Raw genomic sequence first — 18109 nt, forward strand, 5'->3', positions numbered from 1 at the left:
GTCTTTGGCCAGCTGTCTGCTATATGAAAACCAGGCACTCTTCCACCAGCTGAATGTATCCCAGTGTGGGAATGGTATCAACGTGTGCCTTATTTCCAGAAGTAAACAAAGTGTATGCTCTCTTGTCTTTTTTTCTCTCCTCGGGAAAAAAAAAAGATCAGCTAGAAATGATTTTTGTCCCTCCTTTTCTTTCTGTTCTCCTTTTTTCGTTGATACTGAAATGTGGTTTTAGTGGATAATGAAACACTCTCTGGTTCTAGCCGAGGTCTATTAGAGGTATCACCCGCATGTCCCTGACTGACCTGGCCATCGTGCAGTCTGTCTGTGTCTCAACTCATTAACACAGATGTGGGACTCCTCAGCCACTGCGCAGAGAGGTGGGAGGCATTGTGTCTCTTCTAGGCATGCTACTACACATTCTACTACACAGCAGCAGTGCAGGAGCAGCGTAAAGCCCTTAGCCTTTTTATAACGCTGTGCTAGCATGGCTTGATCACCCTGCTCACATGGAGGCTCTGTCTTGAGGGGAAGAATTACTATGACCTGTACCTGAAACTTCTGTGCGGAGTTCACTATTTATGTACTGATCTATCTGGAAACATGCACTGAAAATAGTGAAACAGGTAACATCTTAAAAATCTGTGTAAGCTAAATAAATAGCTTTGTCTAGGCAGTTATCACTGAGGTGACCAGTCATTACTGTTAACGGTGCCAACATCAACCTTTGCTGTTGCTTTGCTGTTAAGCAATAAAATCCTTGGAAAGTCAAGTTTCAATACCTTTATTGTTTGTACCCACTTCAGAAAGATAAATGAGCATATTGTTGTACCTTGTTCATTACCTCTCTCTCCCCCTCCCTTTCCCTCTCTCTCTCTCATGTTTTGTGTGTACACACTCACAGCATAGAGAATGACAAGTGAGAGAAAGAACACAGTGTGCCAGGGTATTCAACCTGTTTTTTTTTTTTGTTTTTTTTTTAACCCTCAGACATTCTGGTTTGTGGCAGGCAAGATCAGCAGTGATGAAACGACCTTAGATGAACTTGGAGTTTTTCCTGAATTAATAAGGATGAAGGCCGAGGTGACGATGTTGACTAAAAATAAAAGTCCTGAGGCGCCCTCTCCATGCCTCCACTGTCTGCTGCTATGTTCAGCACTGGGCTAGGCCTCTGAGTGTTCAGGGTCAAAGTGTACAGGCATGCCGACATCCACAATAACAGACAGGAGGGAGCTCGGTGCTCTTCCATGACTTATTAACATTCATATCGTCATTTAAACCGTACACGAATGTAAATCTAATCCGTGCCGGAGGCTGTCCTCTTCTCACCCGTCTACTGTAACATATATTTTCATACAGTGATCAGTGCCTTCATGTAGAATCCTTATAATTGGTTTGGAAAGTCTGAACACCAGTCATGGAAAAATCCATTCTGTCCGTCTCTTACATGACTACGGCGTCGGGGACCGCACACTAGTTGTTGCAGAGCTGAAAGCTGTCTGAATAAGCGAGTGACTTTCATATGAGCGATATTGCGAGCTGAGCAGTGAGAGACGTGGATGTGTTGGCCTAACGTATGTGTATGGGAAACAATAGGAGCAGCACGGCTGCTGCACCAGCCCCGGCACTGCCGGGTCTCCTGTACTGTTCTGACTAAATGCTGCTGATAGGAAATTCCATGCATGCCTGCACAGAATGATCTGTCCACCTCTCTAAAAACACTGACCTCTCAGTTTGGCCGTAAGGTTAAAAGTAAACAGGTCCATTCCCCCACTTCAAAGCACACCGATGGCTTCACAGAACGCTTTTATTTAAATGTAAATATTGATGAAAAAACACAATACAGTCTGTAGAGTTGTAGGAGTAGCCATTCATTTGGGAACTCGTATAGAACGGAATGTTTTGAACTTCTCCCAAGCGTTAAGTCGAGCTCGTTTTCACTGTTAGCATGCTTTTGTCTTGTATTAATAGTACTTTTCCACTCTGTATACTATAGTGCAGCTGTTGTGTTTTGTAATTTATCCAGAAATGTGCAGCACATTAGATCAAACCATTTATTTGTGTCCCTCGATTTGTGATGGCTTAGCAAACTTGGACCTGTGCATGAAGCAAACTGCAGATAAATGGAAACTGTCCTAAAAATCCTAAGAGCTGAGGTCGGAGACTTAACCTCTGCGCGTTCTGTACGTTGAGGCCTTGGTGAATAGCTCTTTCTTCATAAGGGCTTTTTTCAACATCCCCTGTGCTGGACTGAATTAAGGACTGATCGAGTTGCACATGGTTAGATGCAACAGGCCACTTTGATTACAAGACACTACACAATTGCTCAGTTAATGCCTGACTCAGCTGCATTAATGAAATTAGTTGAAAAAGATCACAACAGAGACTCTTGAGTAGACAATGCATCCAGTGGAGCCAGGGATCCTTGGGAGACCTTGCCAGTGTCTGTGAACTCAGTCTAAACTATTATGACTGTTTCAGTGACACTGACAGATAAAAGCCAGTAATGTCATCAGTAAGCAGATCAAATTTTATGAAATGAATGTTCAACACAAACTATCTCCAAATGTCTGGAATGCATTGTTTAGCTTGCCTCTAGATTTGCCCCTATCTGCCTATGATCTGCTGGAACTCATCACAAGGTTCTGTTCTTTTCTATTTTCTTTTCTTTCTCTCTCTCTCCCTCTCCCTCTCTCTCTCTCTCTCTCTGTCTGACTCGCTCCAAAAATGCATAGCTTGTAAACACCTTTTGTACATGCACTAATGATTAAAAGTTGAAGTATTTAGAGAAAAACATGGCAGTTAAGGTAATGCTTAATGACCTTATGAAATTCTTAAGAGTTGTGGAATACTGGCCTACATTTCCATCTGCTCTTATTGCAGGCTGCATTGCTAGCACATAGGCTAAGTGAGAGCAACTCTGCTCCTTTATAATGTAGGACAGTCTTGTTCTAAAGCTGGTGTTTTCCTTGCTGCTGCTCTGACCTGAATCAGTTTTTCCTCTCCCCTGTTACAATGTGCTCTTATTTAGAATGATAGCAGAGGAATCTGATAGAGCTGTACAGTGCGTGGTTATCTGTAATATCTGGAGTGGATTTTGTAGTGATGTGGAATCAGACTGAGGATAAAGTTGGCTATGGTTTGATTTCTAGTGCTTGTTTAAATTTGCTAATCTTCAGCATATTTACCATCTCTGTGTTTTGTGATCAAGTGTGGAACAGACGCTTGTCATATTTGGCATGTATCAATTTTCAAGTATTCTTTGTGGGCTAGTTAGCGGTTTATAATTTATTTTTATTTGCTTGTAGACAAAGTATGGAATGATGATGTTTGCCTGGTTTTCCTCAGTGATGCAGAGAATCAGGATTATCACGCTGTCAGAACCCTGAACTGCTAGTTTATGGAGTATTAAGATAGACAGGTTGTGCCCATGGACCTTACACATGTTCATAATTTAGGAGCGTGTCAGCATCACTGTTAAGGTCATTAGACCCTGAGGGTGTTTTTTTTTTTTTTTTTCATTTTATTTCCTTTCTTTATGAATGACCGAAGTAAAAAACAACTCTGTGTGTGTGTGTGTGTGTGTGTGTGTGTTTGTGCGTGCGTGTGTGTGTTATTTGCAGTGTGTCCTGACAGATGTGAGCACCGCGCATGCACGCCTGGGGGGGAGTGCTGCCACCCTCAATGCTTGGGCAGCTGCACCGAACCCAATAACGACATGGCCTGTGCCGCCTGCCAACACTACAACCACGAGGGCCGCTGTGTGCCCAACTGCCCGCAGGGCACATACAAGTTCGAAGGCTGGCGCTGCATCACCATGGATCTGTGCTCTAAAGTCCACCTGCCTGACTACGACCGTTGTTTTGTCATCCATGAAGGGGAATGCATGCCGGACTGCCCTCCAGGCTTCACCCGTAATGAGAGTCAGAGGTGAGGACAGGTTTTCAGTGAATGAATGAATGGCCTTTACACAGGTCTCCGGCAATCCGTAGATAGCTGGGCAAAGCAGCCGATCATTTGATAAGCATTAACTGCATGACACTGTGCAAGTGGTAAGCTCACCAGTTGGACTTGTTGACGTCTAAATGTATTAACAAGGTGTTTCAGCCAAATAGAATAGGTTTAAACATGTATAGTACTTCCTTACGGGGATTATAACTTCTCTTTGGCGCCAGTGAGCAGATTAGACGTAAGACAGTGGATATCTCTGGGGGGGTTTTTTTGTTGTTTTTTTTTTCCCCTTTTCTTTTTTTCCTTTCACTTTCGGCAAGGGTTTGGGTTTCCATTTTGTGGATTTGAGCAGGTTGCTGAGCTTTAGTTTTCATGTTCCAGTCTGTATTTTTCAGTCAGTGCTCAGCTGAAAGTGTGGTAAAGTAGTGTGGAAACTGAAGTGTGGCCCCTTTGTCCTGGCCCCTCTGCCCTGGTCCCTTGATTGGCTGTGTAACCGTTTTCTTTTGTCTCTATCTCTCAGCATGTTCTGTAGCGCCTGTGACGGTCTCTGTGACAAGATCTGTGAGGAGAAGATCATTGGATCTGTGGATGCAGCTCAGTCCCTCAAGGGCTGTACGGTTATCAAAGGCAACCTGGAGATCAACATCCGACGTGGCAGTGAGTACCAGCTTCTAACTCAGAACTCGCTAGCCTTTTTCTGTTCTCCAACGTGTATATGACCTATTCTCTCTCTCTCTCTTTCCTCCCCATTTTGTGATCTTTCATCAAGACAACATTGCGTCTGAGCTGGAGAGCTTCTTGGGTCTCATTAAAACAGTGACTGGTTATGTGAGGATCCGTCACTCTCACACGTTAGGCTCCCTGTCTTTTCTCAAGAGTCTGACATACATCCATGGAGAGAGCCTTTGGGACGAGTGAGTCTCAATGTTTTTTAAAATACTTTTAAAAAAATATTTTTAAACATTAGCATATATAGGATATGTTAGTGATTGTGAACTAAATAAAAGCAATTAGTATGTCTTATGTAATCCTGTAAGTACGCACTTAGGAAACAATTATGTTTTCAGAATGAATGCCAGTGACTCACTCTTTGTTGTAATCATTCTTAAGATCAAAGCTAGTTTTGTAATTATTTGAAATATTTTTTTGTTTGATGTGTTAAACATATTTCAGAGCAGGAACATAATCAAACAGCACAGTGTATACATTGTGAAAACATTAACAAAGTGAGATAAACAAGGAAAGCAAGAGTAAACAGTATTGGTCAAACAAATTTGTCTTTGTTTAAATGAAGGAAATTCCATAGCAAAGCTTTCCAAGTGACATATATGTGTGCACTATATTGATTTAAAACTTGTGTGCAAATGTGGTCTTACAACTAGCAAACAAGCAATGAATTAATGAGAGACCATGGACCAGTGCAAGACCCTCTCTTGGTCAAAGGAATTTAAGAAAAAACAAACGCCCATAATTTGCACAAGTAACTGGCACACTGCTGAAGTGAATTACCGTTATTGTTATTGCTAGTCAAGATATTTCCTCCTTTGCAGCCTGTATGCCTTCTCTGCGCTAGACAACCAACGCTTGCAGTATCTATGGGACTGGTCCCAGCACAACCTCACAATAAGTGCTGGAAAATTGTACTTCCGTCGTAATCCCAAACTATGTATATCAGAGATACACAAAATGTGGGTGAACACGGGCATCAAAGGCAAATTTGAGGAGGTGGAATTCCGACATAATGGGGACAGAGCAAGCTGTGAGTATAAGAATGAAACATATTTGAAAACTAACACATCCTTTTGGAAAGCCAAACACCGTCAGTCAACAGAAGGCACTAAACCAAAACTCCTCATCTGTAGATGTGATGTTTGGATAAGTTTGTCATATTTTTGTTCTGTTTGTTTTCAGGTGGAAATAAAACCCTAAAGTTTGTCTCCAATAGCACTTGGAGCAGCAGGATCAAATTGATTTGGGAACGATATCGCCCACCAGATTACGAAGACCTCATCAGTTTTTTAGTGTACTACAAAGAAGCGTGAGTGCTCTTTGTTTTTTGTTTTTTTTTTACTCCTGCTCTTTGGGGCACATTTATTTTTCCACACCCCTTTGAAGTTCATCTAAAGGCCCTTTGATGTGGTAGAAGTAATGTATCATGTTTGCCATAGGAGACTTTATTGTATGCTACATTAATCTTCCTCTGTGTTAATGACAGGCCTTTTCAGAACATCACAGAGTTTGATGGTCAGGACAGCTGTGGGTCAAATAGCTGGAACATGGTTGATGTTGACTTGCCACAGGATAAAAGTACAGATCCGAGTGTTCTCCTCAGCACTCTGAAGCCTTGGACCCAGTACGCAATCTTTGTTAAAGCTGTTACCTTAGTCGTGGAAGACAAAGACAAGCACGTTCTCGGCGCCAAGAGCGATGTGGTTTACATTCGGACCAAAGCCTCAGGTACATGACTAGACATCAGCCACCTTGACACCGAAAACAGAAATTCCTGCCATTTTTCCCTCCACTGTCCAGATCAAGGACCAATAACTCACGTTTCTGTATGTTTCTTTTCATAAAAACCAGTACCATCTATGGTTCTTGAAGTCCGCGCATACTCAAATTCATCTTCGAGTCTGCTGGTGAAGTGGTCTCCTCCTCTGCACCCCAATGGGAATAACACTCACTACCTAATCCGCTGGCAGCAACAGAATGAGGACCGAGAGCTCTACCGGCACAACTACTGTTCAAAAGGTCACTCTCAAAATTACGGGCCAAAAGCAACTCCATCCCCAAATGTGTCAATTTAAACACGTTTAGAAGCTGTGTGCACACACAAAGGGTTTATCCACTTATAAAAATGGTGAGCGAATTGAACCTTTTGTTTTGCTGTTTTTCCACAGAGCTTAAGATTCCCATCAGGTTCCCAGCTTCAGGTGTGACCGACATAGTCGAAGACCCAAAGGTCACCAATCCAGACACAGCCAGTCGGGACAAGGGTGCCTGCTGCCCATGCCCTAAGACAGAGGATGAGCTGAAGAAGATGAATGACAAGATCTCTTACCATAAAGCTTTTGAGAACTTCTTGCACAATGCAATCTTCACTCAGAGGTAAAGGAAGCCTGCCTGGCGTGACTTTGAGGGTTGCAAATACAAAATAGTTGTCCTCTTTCTCAGATATGCAAACCCTAAAAGCACCTTGAACCTTATGCATTAGCAGGGTCCTTGGATTCCAAAACTTAAGGATTTGTGCAGGGTTTCTTGTCAGAAATGGGAGTTCTGTATGTTCATTCAGTAACTGCTTCCTTTGACGGTGTTGTGATACTCTGAACAGCTGAAGCATCACCTTTCTTTTGAAACTGACAGAAGACCCCAGGAAGACAAACCGTCTTAGTCAGTGTTCTCAGTCACTGCTGCAAAGCCGCCTTAGTCACTGCTCTTAGTCACCGTTGCAAAATTTCTCGTTGATCACAAAGTTGCTGCCAACACACTGAGTGTTGTCTTCTAAAATGAGAAGCAACATCTGTGTCACACTGTCTTCTCCTCTGGTTTGAACAGCTAAAGCATATACAGACTGGATGTAATTGGTATGTCTGTGTGTCTGTGTATGTGTATCTTATGCGGAGAGGCTGGTTTTGCAGAAACTGGCACTTGTTATGATTGAGCAAATGTCTGATAAGCCAGAGCAGACCGTCTCCACTGCGACTCGGTTTTATTTGAATACTGTGTCAGTATTATTTTGGAACATAAAGTTGCATTGCATTTAACCTTTGCTTTCGGACTATATTGTTTTCTGTCTGTCTCTGTTTTTCCTGGGGTGTATGGTTGTTCAAATGTCGAGGAAAATACTCTTGCCAGAAATATGTCAGGCTGCTGAAGGGTATGTATAGTTGATCCCACACAGCCGATTTTATTGAAAACCGAGACGCTGAGGGAAGTGCCTTGCGTTCTCCAGACATTCAAGTTTCAGAGCTGTAGTGAAAGGGGGATGAAAAAATATGAGATTGCACCTATTTAGTTGTAGTAACCCCACCCTTACTCCCCTTGTTCTTTGCAATATTGCTCAGTGTCTTAGACCGGCAGGGAATGTGAAGAGTTGCCATGTGGAATGCGAATAAAACAAAAGGAATACCCTGTCCTTCCAGAGTATGCAAAGTACAGAGAGAGAGAGAGAATAAGACTGCAACACAGAAAGAGATTGAGAAGACAATGCAGTTTTTTAAATGCTATGTTCACTCTTCTCTCCTCTGTCTGTGCCAGTACAGCAGACTGACTCTCAGTCAGCCCATCTGTGATCTAAGAGCTGTGTGCGTCTGCTGAAAAATGTGTGTTTGTTAAGGAGAAGAACAGCTCGGTATGGCAGGCAGGGGTTCTGTGATGAAGTGTTCCAGTGTGAGGGTGTCTGGACTTAGGAATGGAGACCAGCTGTGGGTTGGATGGGGTAGGGGCAGAATCTTTGCCAGATCATCTGAGGACAGATGCCAGGGTTGCCTTGGCATAAACAGGTCCATGACTTTCTCCCAACCTCCTCTTTTTGGGGGAGGGGGTGGGGGGGGGGGGGGGGGGGGGGGAGCGGGGGGCAGCATAAACGCAGGCATACCCCATGCTTTGCAGCTGTTTATAGGAGGCTGCTGGACCCAGAGCATTGTTTGTAGAAGTGGATTGGTCTTTGAGAGGATTGGGATTTGGGTCTATGTCCGTTGGCTGAAGTCAAACTTGTGTGTGGTCATCCTTTAGGCTGGAAGCTCTGCGAGGATTATGTTTAAGGGACATTTTTTCCAATCTCAATTGACCGCTTAGGCCGATTTTAAGTACGGGTGGTAAAATCCAGTCAAAGGCAGAATGTGAACAGAGCTCCAAAGGAATATTTGTTTGATCTTTTATTTTGCTTTTTATTTTACCATGAGACACAAGCTTGTCCACGTGTTATGGTAAAATAGAGGCATGAAATGTTTTTCGTTTTTGGAAACGTGTTTGTTTTTACTTCACGCGTTAAGGATTCTGACCCTGGCTGCCCCCTCTTTGCAGGCCTCCTGATCGGCGTCGCAGGGACTTATTTGGCATAGCCAATGGCACACTGATTCCAGCTTTGGGGGGCAACACCACCGGCCTAGAGAGCAATGCAACTGAAAACGAAGCCGTGGAGAGGGACTACCCGTTCCACGAGAGGAGGGTGAAAGAGAGGAGCATTGAAATCAACGGTCTGCAGCCGTTCACTGTGTACCGCATCGACGTGCACGCCTGTAACGACGAGGTCAAACACTGCAGTGCTTCAGCCTTTGTCTTCGCCAGGACCAAACCGGCAGGTGAGAAAAGCAAAATCACGTTTGTGTTGTATGCAATGAGAATCCATTCGTTTGTCACGTGTGAGATGAACGCGTGAGGACATCAACTGTATCTTATCTGCAGAGAAAGCAGATGACATCCCTGGCGCAGTGAGCTGGGAGGCCTCAAAAGACTCTGTGTTCCTGAGGTGGCCAGAGCCAGTCAAGCCAAATGGTCTAGTCCTGTTATATGAGATCAAGTTCCGCCTGGGAGCAGAGGTGACTCTTACTTTGTTGTTGAGCACACATTTCCAGTTTCAGCTATTTTGACTTTCATTTTACCAGTTTGTGTCGCTTTTTTTTTTTTTTTGCACTCATAGCCTGAAAGACATGTGCATAGCAAAAAAAAAAGAACTTTGTTTGTGTGCGTATGTTTTTCCAGCCTGAGAAGCATGAGTGTGTGTCTCGCAAGCACTTTAAGCAGCATAAAGGTATCAGACTTACCAATTTGGGCCCAGGGAACTATTTAACCCGTGTACGTGCGACGTCCCTATCCGGCAATGGCTCCTGGACGGAGCCCGTGGCCTTCAGCTTGTCCCACCCTGAACGTAAGTAACTGCCTGAGATACTGATGAGATGAATGATGAAAACATCACTACAGTGTTAAGCAATACTCTGATGACTGTCAGTCTTAGTGTAATGTGTTGCTCTATGTGAACTCTTTACTTAATGCTGGTGAATAACAAAGGAAACTAAATTTTTTTTTGTAATGTATTTCCTTCAGCGTACGAAGGCTTCCTCTACCTTGTGACCATCCTGCCCATCTTTTTGGTGTTTGTTGGGTTCATGGTTACAGGTTTTATCATGGTCAACAGAAAAAGGTATGTATCAGTTAACAAGCTTGTATTCCTCACATCTGAAACCTTTTTCTATAATCAGGCTTTTTTAGACCGGGTGTGATGTAGTCTGGATGTGTGTTTTTTTTTTTTTTTTTGGGGGGGGGGGGGTTTTCGCTTAAGACGTTTAATAGTGCAGTACTAATGAGTAGCTTTGTTCACACTTGCAGTGCAGGCTTCAGGGCTTATTTTAAAATTACTAACTGTTTTGTCTAGGTAGACTAAGCTGACGTTTTTTAGGATTAGTATGTCAAAGAGGAAAAAAACAAAGTAATTGTTGTAAATGCTTTCCATTTGTTCTCCATTAAAGTTAAGCCTTTTGTTCAAAATGGTGTGTTATGTGTTTTCTCTAGGAGCAGTGACAGGCTGGGTAATGGAGTTCTGTATGCCTCTGTCAACCCTGAGTACTTCAGTGCAGCAGAGAGTGAGTAACTTCACTGTCACTCACCTCTAGCAACACGATTAGACCTTAGGGTCCTGTGAACCCTGTACAATGACTGCCTAGATTCCAAGTGTTTGTCTTAGTGTGGTTAAGTGTGTGCACGCATGACTGAATGTGTAGAGAGTGCACGCGGCATGGTAGTTTCTTGGTCTGACATAGCTCTCCTGGCCCTTTGTAGTGTATGTGCCTGATGAGTGGGAGGTGCCACGTGAAAAGATAACCATGTGCCGAGAGCTGGGCCAGGGTTCCTTTGGCATGGTATACGAGGGCATCGCCAAAGGTGTCGTCAAGGATGAGCCCGAGACCAGGGTTGCCATCAAAACGGTCAACGAATCAGCTAGCATGCATGAGCGCATTGAGTTCCTCAACGAAGCATCCGTCATGAAGGAGTTCAACTGTCACCATGTGGTAAGATTCTGCTGAAGGGATTTTTGGAATATTTCAGTGGAAGATCTGAAGGAAGGAAGGAAGGTTTTGCTGCTGAAGTGTGTTTTTGTTGAATATTAATTCTCAGTGAGTGACCAAGATGTGATGAACTTTCTACAACAAAGCAATTTGTAAAGCTGCCCATTTAAAAGAGACATTTGGAGTAGAAATGTATATATGCATTACTTTCTTCATATTGTGCTTGTTAGAATCATGTCAGTGTGGTCAGGACTGATTCTCTGCTGTGTTGTGATTGGTGCAGGTGCGTCTATTGGGTGTGGTCTCACAGGGACAGCCCACTCTGGTGGTAATGGAGCTGATGACACGTGGAGATCTTAAGAGTTATCTGCGTTCACTGCGATCCTCCGAGGTCAGTACCATCCTCCCTGTGAGTGCCAAATTCCTTTTTTCTTTACACTACACAAATGACATGTTGTTGATGTTTGGCAATTATACCCGACTGTACGCTTACTTCCAAGATGCATCACTTAGTATTTCACACACCATATTCTGTTTTGATCCAGTTCAAAGATTACAGCTGATAATTTATCAAAGCAGAAAAGTTTACTGAATATCCTTTCATCAGCTGTATGTTTAGGGTGTTATCTAAATGTTAGCAAATGTTTCTGGTGTTAACACATATTAAACGGGAGAATGTCAGCTAAAGCTCGCAAAATCTTGAGCAAAAACATGTAGTCACTTTTGCTTAGACAAATGCTGAGATCAGAGAGAACCGTACCCTTAGACACAGATGGACCATACAAGTAATCATGTCCATTCAGACCAAGTGAGACATTGGCTCCCATGGAAAGACGGGTCCTGTTTGATGCTCCTTCCCTGACACCCACACTTTTCTGTTCGCTCCTCAGAACTCATTAAGCCTGCTCCTGCCTCCACTGAAGAAGATGATTCAGATGGCAGGAGAGATTGCAGATGGGATGGCTTACCTAAACGCCAACAAGTTTGTCCACAGAGATCTCGCTGCCAGGAACTGCATGGTGGCTGAGGACTTTACTGTCAAAATTGGAGGTATGAGATTCAACAAATATTAAACGCAATTAATGAAGGGGGAAAAGATGCCCAGAATGTGGTAATTGTTAGTCAGTACTCTTAAGTAAATGAAACAGATTCGGTCATGATACAGTTATTTGTGTTCCACTCGGTAGACTTTGGCATGACCAGAGACATTTACGAAACGGATTACTACCGAAAAGGAGGCAAAGGTCTCCTGCCAGTTCGCTGGATGTCCCCCGAGTCTCTCAAAGATGGAGTGTTCACTACAATGTCAGACGTGTGGTGAGTTGGTTTTGTCTAGTCTGTTTCATTTGTTTCTGAACAGTTGTCATTACGTGTTGGAATAATCATTTTAGAACTCTACACTGCCTGTTTGACACAGCGGAGGAAACATGCTGCCATAGGTTGCCATTCTTTATTGTTCTCGCGCAGAACTTTTGTCATGTTGATAGCCAGCCTCAGAATGTACTCCCCTTCTACTCCCTCAAGCATGAACATTGGTGTTCTCAGAATTAAGATTCTGTCAAACTACTTTATTACGATGTCTATTGTAAAATAGGTAATAGCAAATAAAACTTTAATGAATTAAATCCACAGTATTCTCTTTCCAAGAGTCAATTTTGTAACATTAGTCAGCAGTCTGAAGACTTTCAGCATTGGTGGAGTTTTAATGAGAATTTAGGGCTGTTAGCTAACTTCTCAAATGTGGGGTCTAGGTGGAAGTTCTGTCAGTTTAGCAGCCCTCAAGTTAACACCTGTAAGAATCATAGTGTCTCTCTAACTCTGTGTCTGGATGTGTGTGCGTGTGCGTGTGTGTGTGTGTGGACATCCACCTCTCTGTGTGCTTGATCTCTGTGCAGGTCCTTTGGTGTGGTGTTGTGGGAGATTGCGACTCTTGCCGAGCAGCCTTACCAGGGGATGTCCAATGAGCAGGTGCTGCGTTTTGTCATGGAGGGTGGACTCCTGGACAAACCAGACAACTGCCCAGACATGCTGTGAGTCCTTCTCCGCTCTGTGCTCTTAACTAGTTCTATGTTTGTTTCAAACCCTTACAAAAAAGAACAAAAATGGAAGTATGCTCTCACAGGAATATTTGACCTTGTTGACAGGTTTGCTTTCCCTTATCTGCACAACCGGAAAAAGTGCCAACAGGCTTGAGTGGTCTGCTTGCCTTTATCTTAGGGCTGTTGGTTTGTGCCAGCCGAGTCATGAGACTGTTAGCTCTGAGCCGACTGAAAGCCATCACGCTGCTCTGGTTCTCATATTATAAATAAAGTCAAATGACATCAGATACTTGCAGGGCTGGCCCTCTTCAGGAAGACGAGGCTTACAGAAGGGATGACACCATTTGGGGTCGAGCATGGTTGACATTCCCAGGCAAACAAGGCCAGGGTTTTTCAGAAGTCAGAGATCTCAGATGTCACTTTGTTATTTCACCTCAGGATAACGCAGCGTTTTATTATCAAAGTTTTACACCGAGTTTAATTCATTTCATTTCCCAATTATTTATTTATTTATTTTTTTTCAGCAGTGGTAAGTTTTACTTTATTCGAAAGTTTGCGTATAGAATTTATTGTAATGTGCTCGACAACTCTGTACTGAGACTAATTTTTATTAAAATAATGTGTATGTTCCATAGGATATTCCCACCAAACAACATAGCGAAAAAAAAAATCTATCTGTGATCTTTTCTTTTTCTCAGACTGTTCTGGAATGAAAGCTATTTGGTTTTGTCTCTGTTATTGTTTTGCACCTCTGTCCTCACCTTACGGAGAGAGAGAGAGCTGAGTGTTTTTGAAGCTGAACCTCAGATCCTCATAGTTGCCAGAATAGGTTTGGTTTTGGCCCTGCACCGTGACATGCAGCATGTGCTACATTCTGCTGCTGCTCTCTGTGCTTTTAATGAGCTAGTGGAGAATTCCTGAGGGCTACAATGTCAAGTGCTGCAGAAACCAATCCTGCCATGAGGTGTATCACAGAAAGGAGGGAGACAAACACAGAGAGAGAGAGAGAGAGGGCGGCATGGATACATGGGATAGACGGGGGTAAAAGAAAACCTTGATAGCTTTTCACAGAGGAGAGTTTTCACGTTTTGTTTTACTGGTTATTTTAACCCAAATTTCACAGCAGAATGATGGCTTTTGCATATGCAGCCTGTGGTTAATGGTTTGATCTTACAGGTTTTTATGTTCCTTACTTGTAAATGTATCTTATACTGTCACCTAATCAATTTCTTGGAAATATATTTGATATGGTCTGAATATAGCTTTTTACGGTCAGGTACGGAAAAAGATTTTACGTCATTAACACCACAGTCAATCATTTGGGGAACAACAAAGGAATGAAAGTGAACAACAGCTTAAGAAAGGTTGTGTGTGTGTAAGTAAGAGAGGAAATAAGGTAATATTTAACTATGCCGGAAGGTGAGAGACTATCAGCACATGCATGCACCTGTGACACTGTACACTTGTGCTTGTTTTATTGGTGCTGCTTGGACCTGCACTTGCAGTGAAAAATGGCCCTTTAAGAATGTAAGAGCACACAGCAGCTGGACAGATTCCTCTGCAGTGCAGGCCTGAGCCTAATGCGCGTAGTCGATTTGCTGTGGAGGTCCTGGAAGCAATCTTGGCTCCCCCTCAATGGAAACTTAATAAAGTGCCATGCAGGAAAAACAAGCTGCCCATGCAGGGCATTGAGTCCACTCTGTGTGCCTGCAGTGTGTTTTACTCTGTGTACTGCTATTTGCAGCAGTTTGGAATGGTGTACTAGTATTTATGTATTGTGATGGTATTTGCAGCTGTGTATATAAGTTCCTTGGTATTTTCAGCTGTGTATGTGTGTGTGTGTGTGAGAGAGAGAGAGAGAGCGAGCGAGAGTGTGTGTGTGTAAATGGGCATATCCAGTCTCCCAGTGTTGTACATAATGTGTATTGATGTGTACAGAGTATTATAGGTAGCACACTAGTGTACTTGTTCTGTTTTGTTGCGTTTAGTGAGGTGGTAAACTCAGGCACATATGTTGTTACATATTCAGCGACATATCTGTCTGGTATTTTAAACAGTGCTTTGTCATGTGCAGTGTTGTATAATGTGTGTAGTGCAGTTTGTAAGAGCATGTGCAGCTGTAAGGAATTTTCAGCCAGTGAAGCTGGCAGAATGAGTACAGACGTCTTTATTTCAGAATGTTCAGACTCCTCTGGTATTCTTAGCTTGTTTGTGCATAATTAAAGGTGGTGAACTGGAATGCTTTTTAACATAACTTCTGTGTGCGTGTGTGCATTTCTGTCTCTCGTTTTACTTTTGTTAGTCTTTGAGTTTCAGAACGCAGGTGAAATTGACAGAATTCGCAGGTGATGTAGTATCTATACTTTTGTAGAGCTGTCATGCCAACATTTCATCAGGATTAGTATTTTTACATTAAGGTGTGATGGCTGAGTAATTTTCTTTCATGGTGAGTTTTCTGTCAGGTCGCAAAGGCTGTGATTACTCCAGCAGACATGGATTGTTTGAGAAATGCATTGCAGTGCCACCTGTTGTTCAGAGTGTGTAGTTGAATTTTAACATGCTGTCACTGTTATGTTGCACATTATTGAAGACAGAATTTTAAAAATGGAATTGAATTTTAATTTAATATGTCCTCTCTTAGTATTGAAGAATATTTCATTTATCAGTATTTTTGTGTTTTTTTCTGAGTAGGTTTGAGCTGATGCGGATGTGTTGGCAGTACAATCCAAAGATGCGACCCTCGTTTCTGGAGATCATCAGCAGCATAAAAGATGAACTGGAACCTTCTTTTAAGGAGGTCAGCTTCTTCTACAGCGAGGAGAACAAGCCTCCGGACACAGAGGAACTAGACATGGAGAACGTGGGGAACATGGAGAATGTTCCACTGGATCCAGCTTCCAGTCTTCAACCCCTAAGCTCATCCCTGCAGGCCCCCTCACCACAACCGGGCACCCCCGCCCCGAGTGCCGCCACGCCCTCCAGACCCACGCCCTCGTCAGCGCCCTCGCCCCCCTCCTCGCCCTGCTCCTCAGGGCTGGCTACGGACAAGCACTCGGGATCCGCGGCGGCTAACGGGCCCATGGTAGTCCTCCGCAGCCCATTTGAGGAGAAGCAGCCCTATGCACACATGAACGGGGCGCGAAAGAACGAGCGTGCCTTGCCCTTACCCCAGTCCTCCGCCTGCTGATGCACAGCCATCCATCCTCTGTCACAAGGAGCCTCTCTTCAGACTGGGAAATCCCAGACACAAGACTTATCCTTCTGATCATGGGTGTCAGTCTTTGTTATGTTCTCCAAGAGAAATGAAAATAAAAAAAAACAAAATTAATAAAATGTAGGGGAGACAAACCGTTGAAAATATGAGTAAAGGCAGTCAATATTTTGTCATACCTCAACGGACATGGTTTCGTTTCTTTTTTTTTCTTTTTTTTTTCTTTTTTGGATATTTTGTCTCATGTCAGTTGACGAGACAATAAACCACCACCTGTTGTTGCATCAGAGGTATGAAGATTGGTTTACTGACTGAAATGAGGATTTTCTGGGGACCTTGTCCCCCCCCCCCCCCCCCCCCTACGAATAGCCCAACTGTTTTATACTGTTTTTGTTACTTTTATAAATTTCCAAACAGGGAAAAGGAAGTAGAGGTCTGTCAGAATATGAAATGGTAAGGTGGCATTATATGTTACAGACGCTAGCATATCTTTCAGCAAAATCCAACAAAGAAGCACTTAAAGATGGTGACGTCTTTGTTCCCATAGTCTTTCCAAAGACAAACATCTGTGTGTGTGTACAGTGTGTAACTGTTAAGAGAGTGTGAGAGGGCTGTGTGGTGTCCTCCAGCTGGTTCTAGACATGGAGCGGTGTGAGGAGGGACGGGGGCGCGAGCCTCAATGCTTACTTAGAGATTTCGATGGATGTGGGGCCTGGGACCCATAGGAGCGACTCTGTGGCTACAAAGAAGGGGAGGGTATAATCACAAACCTGCCAAATTGTATTTTTCTCTCTCTCTCTCTCTCTCTCTCTCTCTCTCTCTCTCTCTCTCTCTCTCTCTCTCTCTCTCTCTTGTCTTTCTCTTCTCTCTTTCGTTCTGTCTTTCTGTCTCTCTTTCTCTGTCAGTCTGTCTCTCCATTTTGTGGTTTTCAATGAGTATGGACGCAAACTCAAATATGACACTCCATTTTTTTGTTGTTGTTGTTGTTGTTTTACTTTAATGTACATATTTTTTCCCAATTCTTTTAGTTCCTGATTATGATCAACAAAGAGGTATAACATTTATCACTCTGTTTTTGGCCAGACATCTGGCTTATGCATTAGTCTGGCAAAATACAGTCTACTTCCATTAGGTACACTGCATCCAGAAAGAAAGGAATACTCTCACACCAGGCAAAAATAACAGAGCGTCACGAAGAAGAAAAACAAACAAATGCAATGAAAACAAAAGTCACATATTAATCAGAAGGTATGCATCAGGAGGGCAAACACAAGCACTCAGTCTGAAAGGTTTCTGGATTTAGTATGTGAGGTATTGTGTGTAGTCAGTATTTTTGTAAACCTGTCATATTTCTGCGCCATACAATTCAGACACGTATAGATCGAGCTTTCAGTCATATAACACAGAGCTTACACATCATTATTCTGTGTGTCAATTTTGTACCTTTTACATGGTTCAGATGTCCGTATGTACATCTGTACTGAAAGAAGCTGCTATTTTATTCTCATTCTCTTTAGTGGTTGTAATATATTTGTGTATATGAGGAGATCCTTCAGGTTTAATACTCTCCCAGTTCCACTACAGTCTGTATTCTTATGCTTACAATACAAATGAAACTAATTGATTTCTTTTTGCCCATAAAAAACAAGATTTCTGCCACGTATTATTGTCTAATGCCTTCAATATTTTGATAGTTTTTTTTTTTAATCTAAAATTAGAATGGAAACCATTACTTTTGTTCTTTATCAAAATTGCTATGGATTGACTTTGTATATTTTGTGTCCCGTTCTGGGTGACACCATATGTTGTTTATCAGTAGTTTAGTGCTGGGTCTTGCATCTGATGGAGACACAGCTAAATCTCAGGTTAAAGTTTAGCTGTTTTTTTTTTTTTCTCTTTCAGTCTCTCAT

General features: G+C 42.8%; 1 protein-coding gene across 1 annotated transcript in view; it reads left to right on the plus strand.

The window, feature by feature from the left end:
* Positions 1–16175, plus strand: part of igf1rb (insulin-like growth factor 1b receptor) — a 43399-nt gene extending 27224 nt beyond the window's left edge. Inside the window, exons 3-22 of the mRNA XM_030766875.1 lie at positions 3621–3927; positions 4469–4605; positions 4718–4862; positions 5499–5707; positions 5860–5986; positions 6164–6405; positions 6529–6696; positions 6846–7053; positions 8971–9248; positions 9352–9485; positions 9649–9814; positions 9991–10087; positions 10456–10526; positions 10723–10952; positions 11233–11340; positions 11840–11999; positions 12137–12266; positions 12845–12979; positions 15680–15921; positions 16030–16175. Coding sequence (XP_030622735.1) covers positions 3621–3927; positions 4469–4605; positions 4718–4862; positions 5499–5707; positions 5860–5986; positions 6164–6405; positions 6529–6696; positions 6846–7053; positions 8971–9248; positions 9352–9485; positions 9649–9814; positions 9991–10087; positions 10456–10526; positions 10723–10952; positions 11233–11340; positions 11840–11999; positions 12137–12266; positions 12845–12979; positions 15680–15921; positions 16030–16175 — 3440 coding nt within the window. The remainder of the gene's footprint in view (positions 1–3620; positions 3928–4468; positions 4606–4717; positions 4863–5498; positions 5708–5859; positions 5987–6163; positions 6406–6528; positions 6697–6845; positions 7054–8970; positions 9249–9351; positions 9486–9648; positions 9815–9990; positions 10088–10455; positions 10527–10722; positions 10953–11232; positions 11341–11839; positions 12000–12136; positions 12267–12844; positions 12980–15679; positions 15922–16029) is intronic.
* Positions 16176–18109: the final 1934 nt, after the last annotated feature.

This window comes from Chanos chanos, chromosome 2 (assembly GCF_902362185.1).
Source record: "Chanos chanos chromosome 2, fChaCha1.1, whole genome shotgun sequence".
Classification (NCBI taxonomy): domain Eukaryota; kingdom Metazoa; phylum Chordata; class Actinopteri; order Gonorynchiformes; family Chanidae; genus Chanos; species Chanos chanos.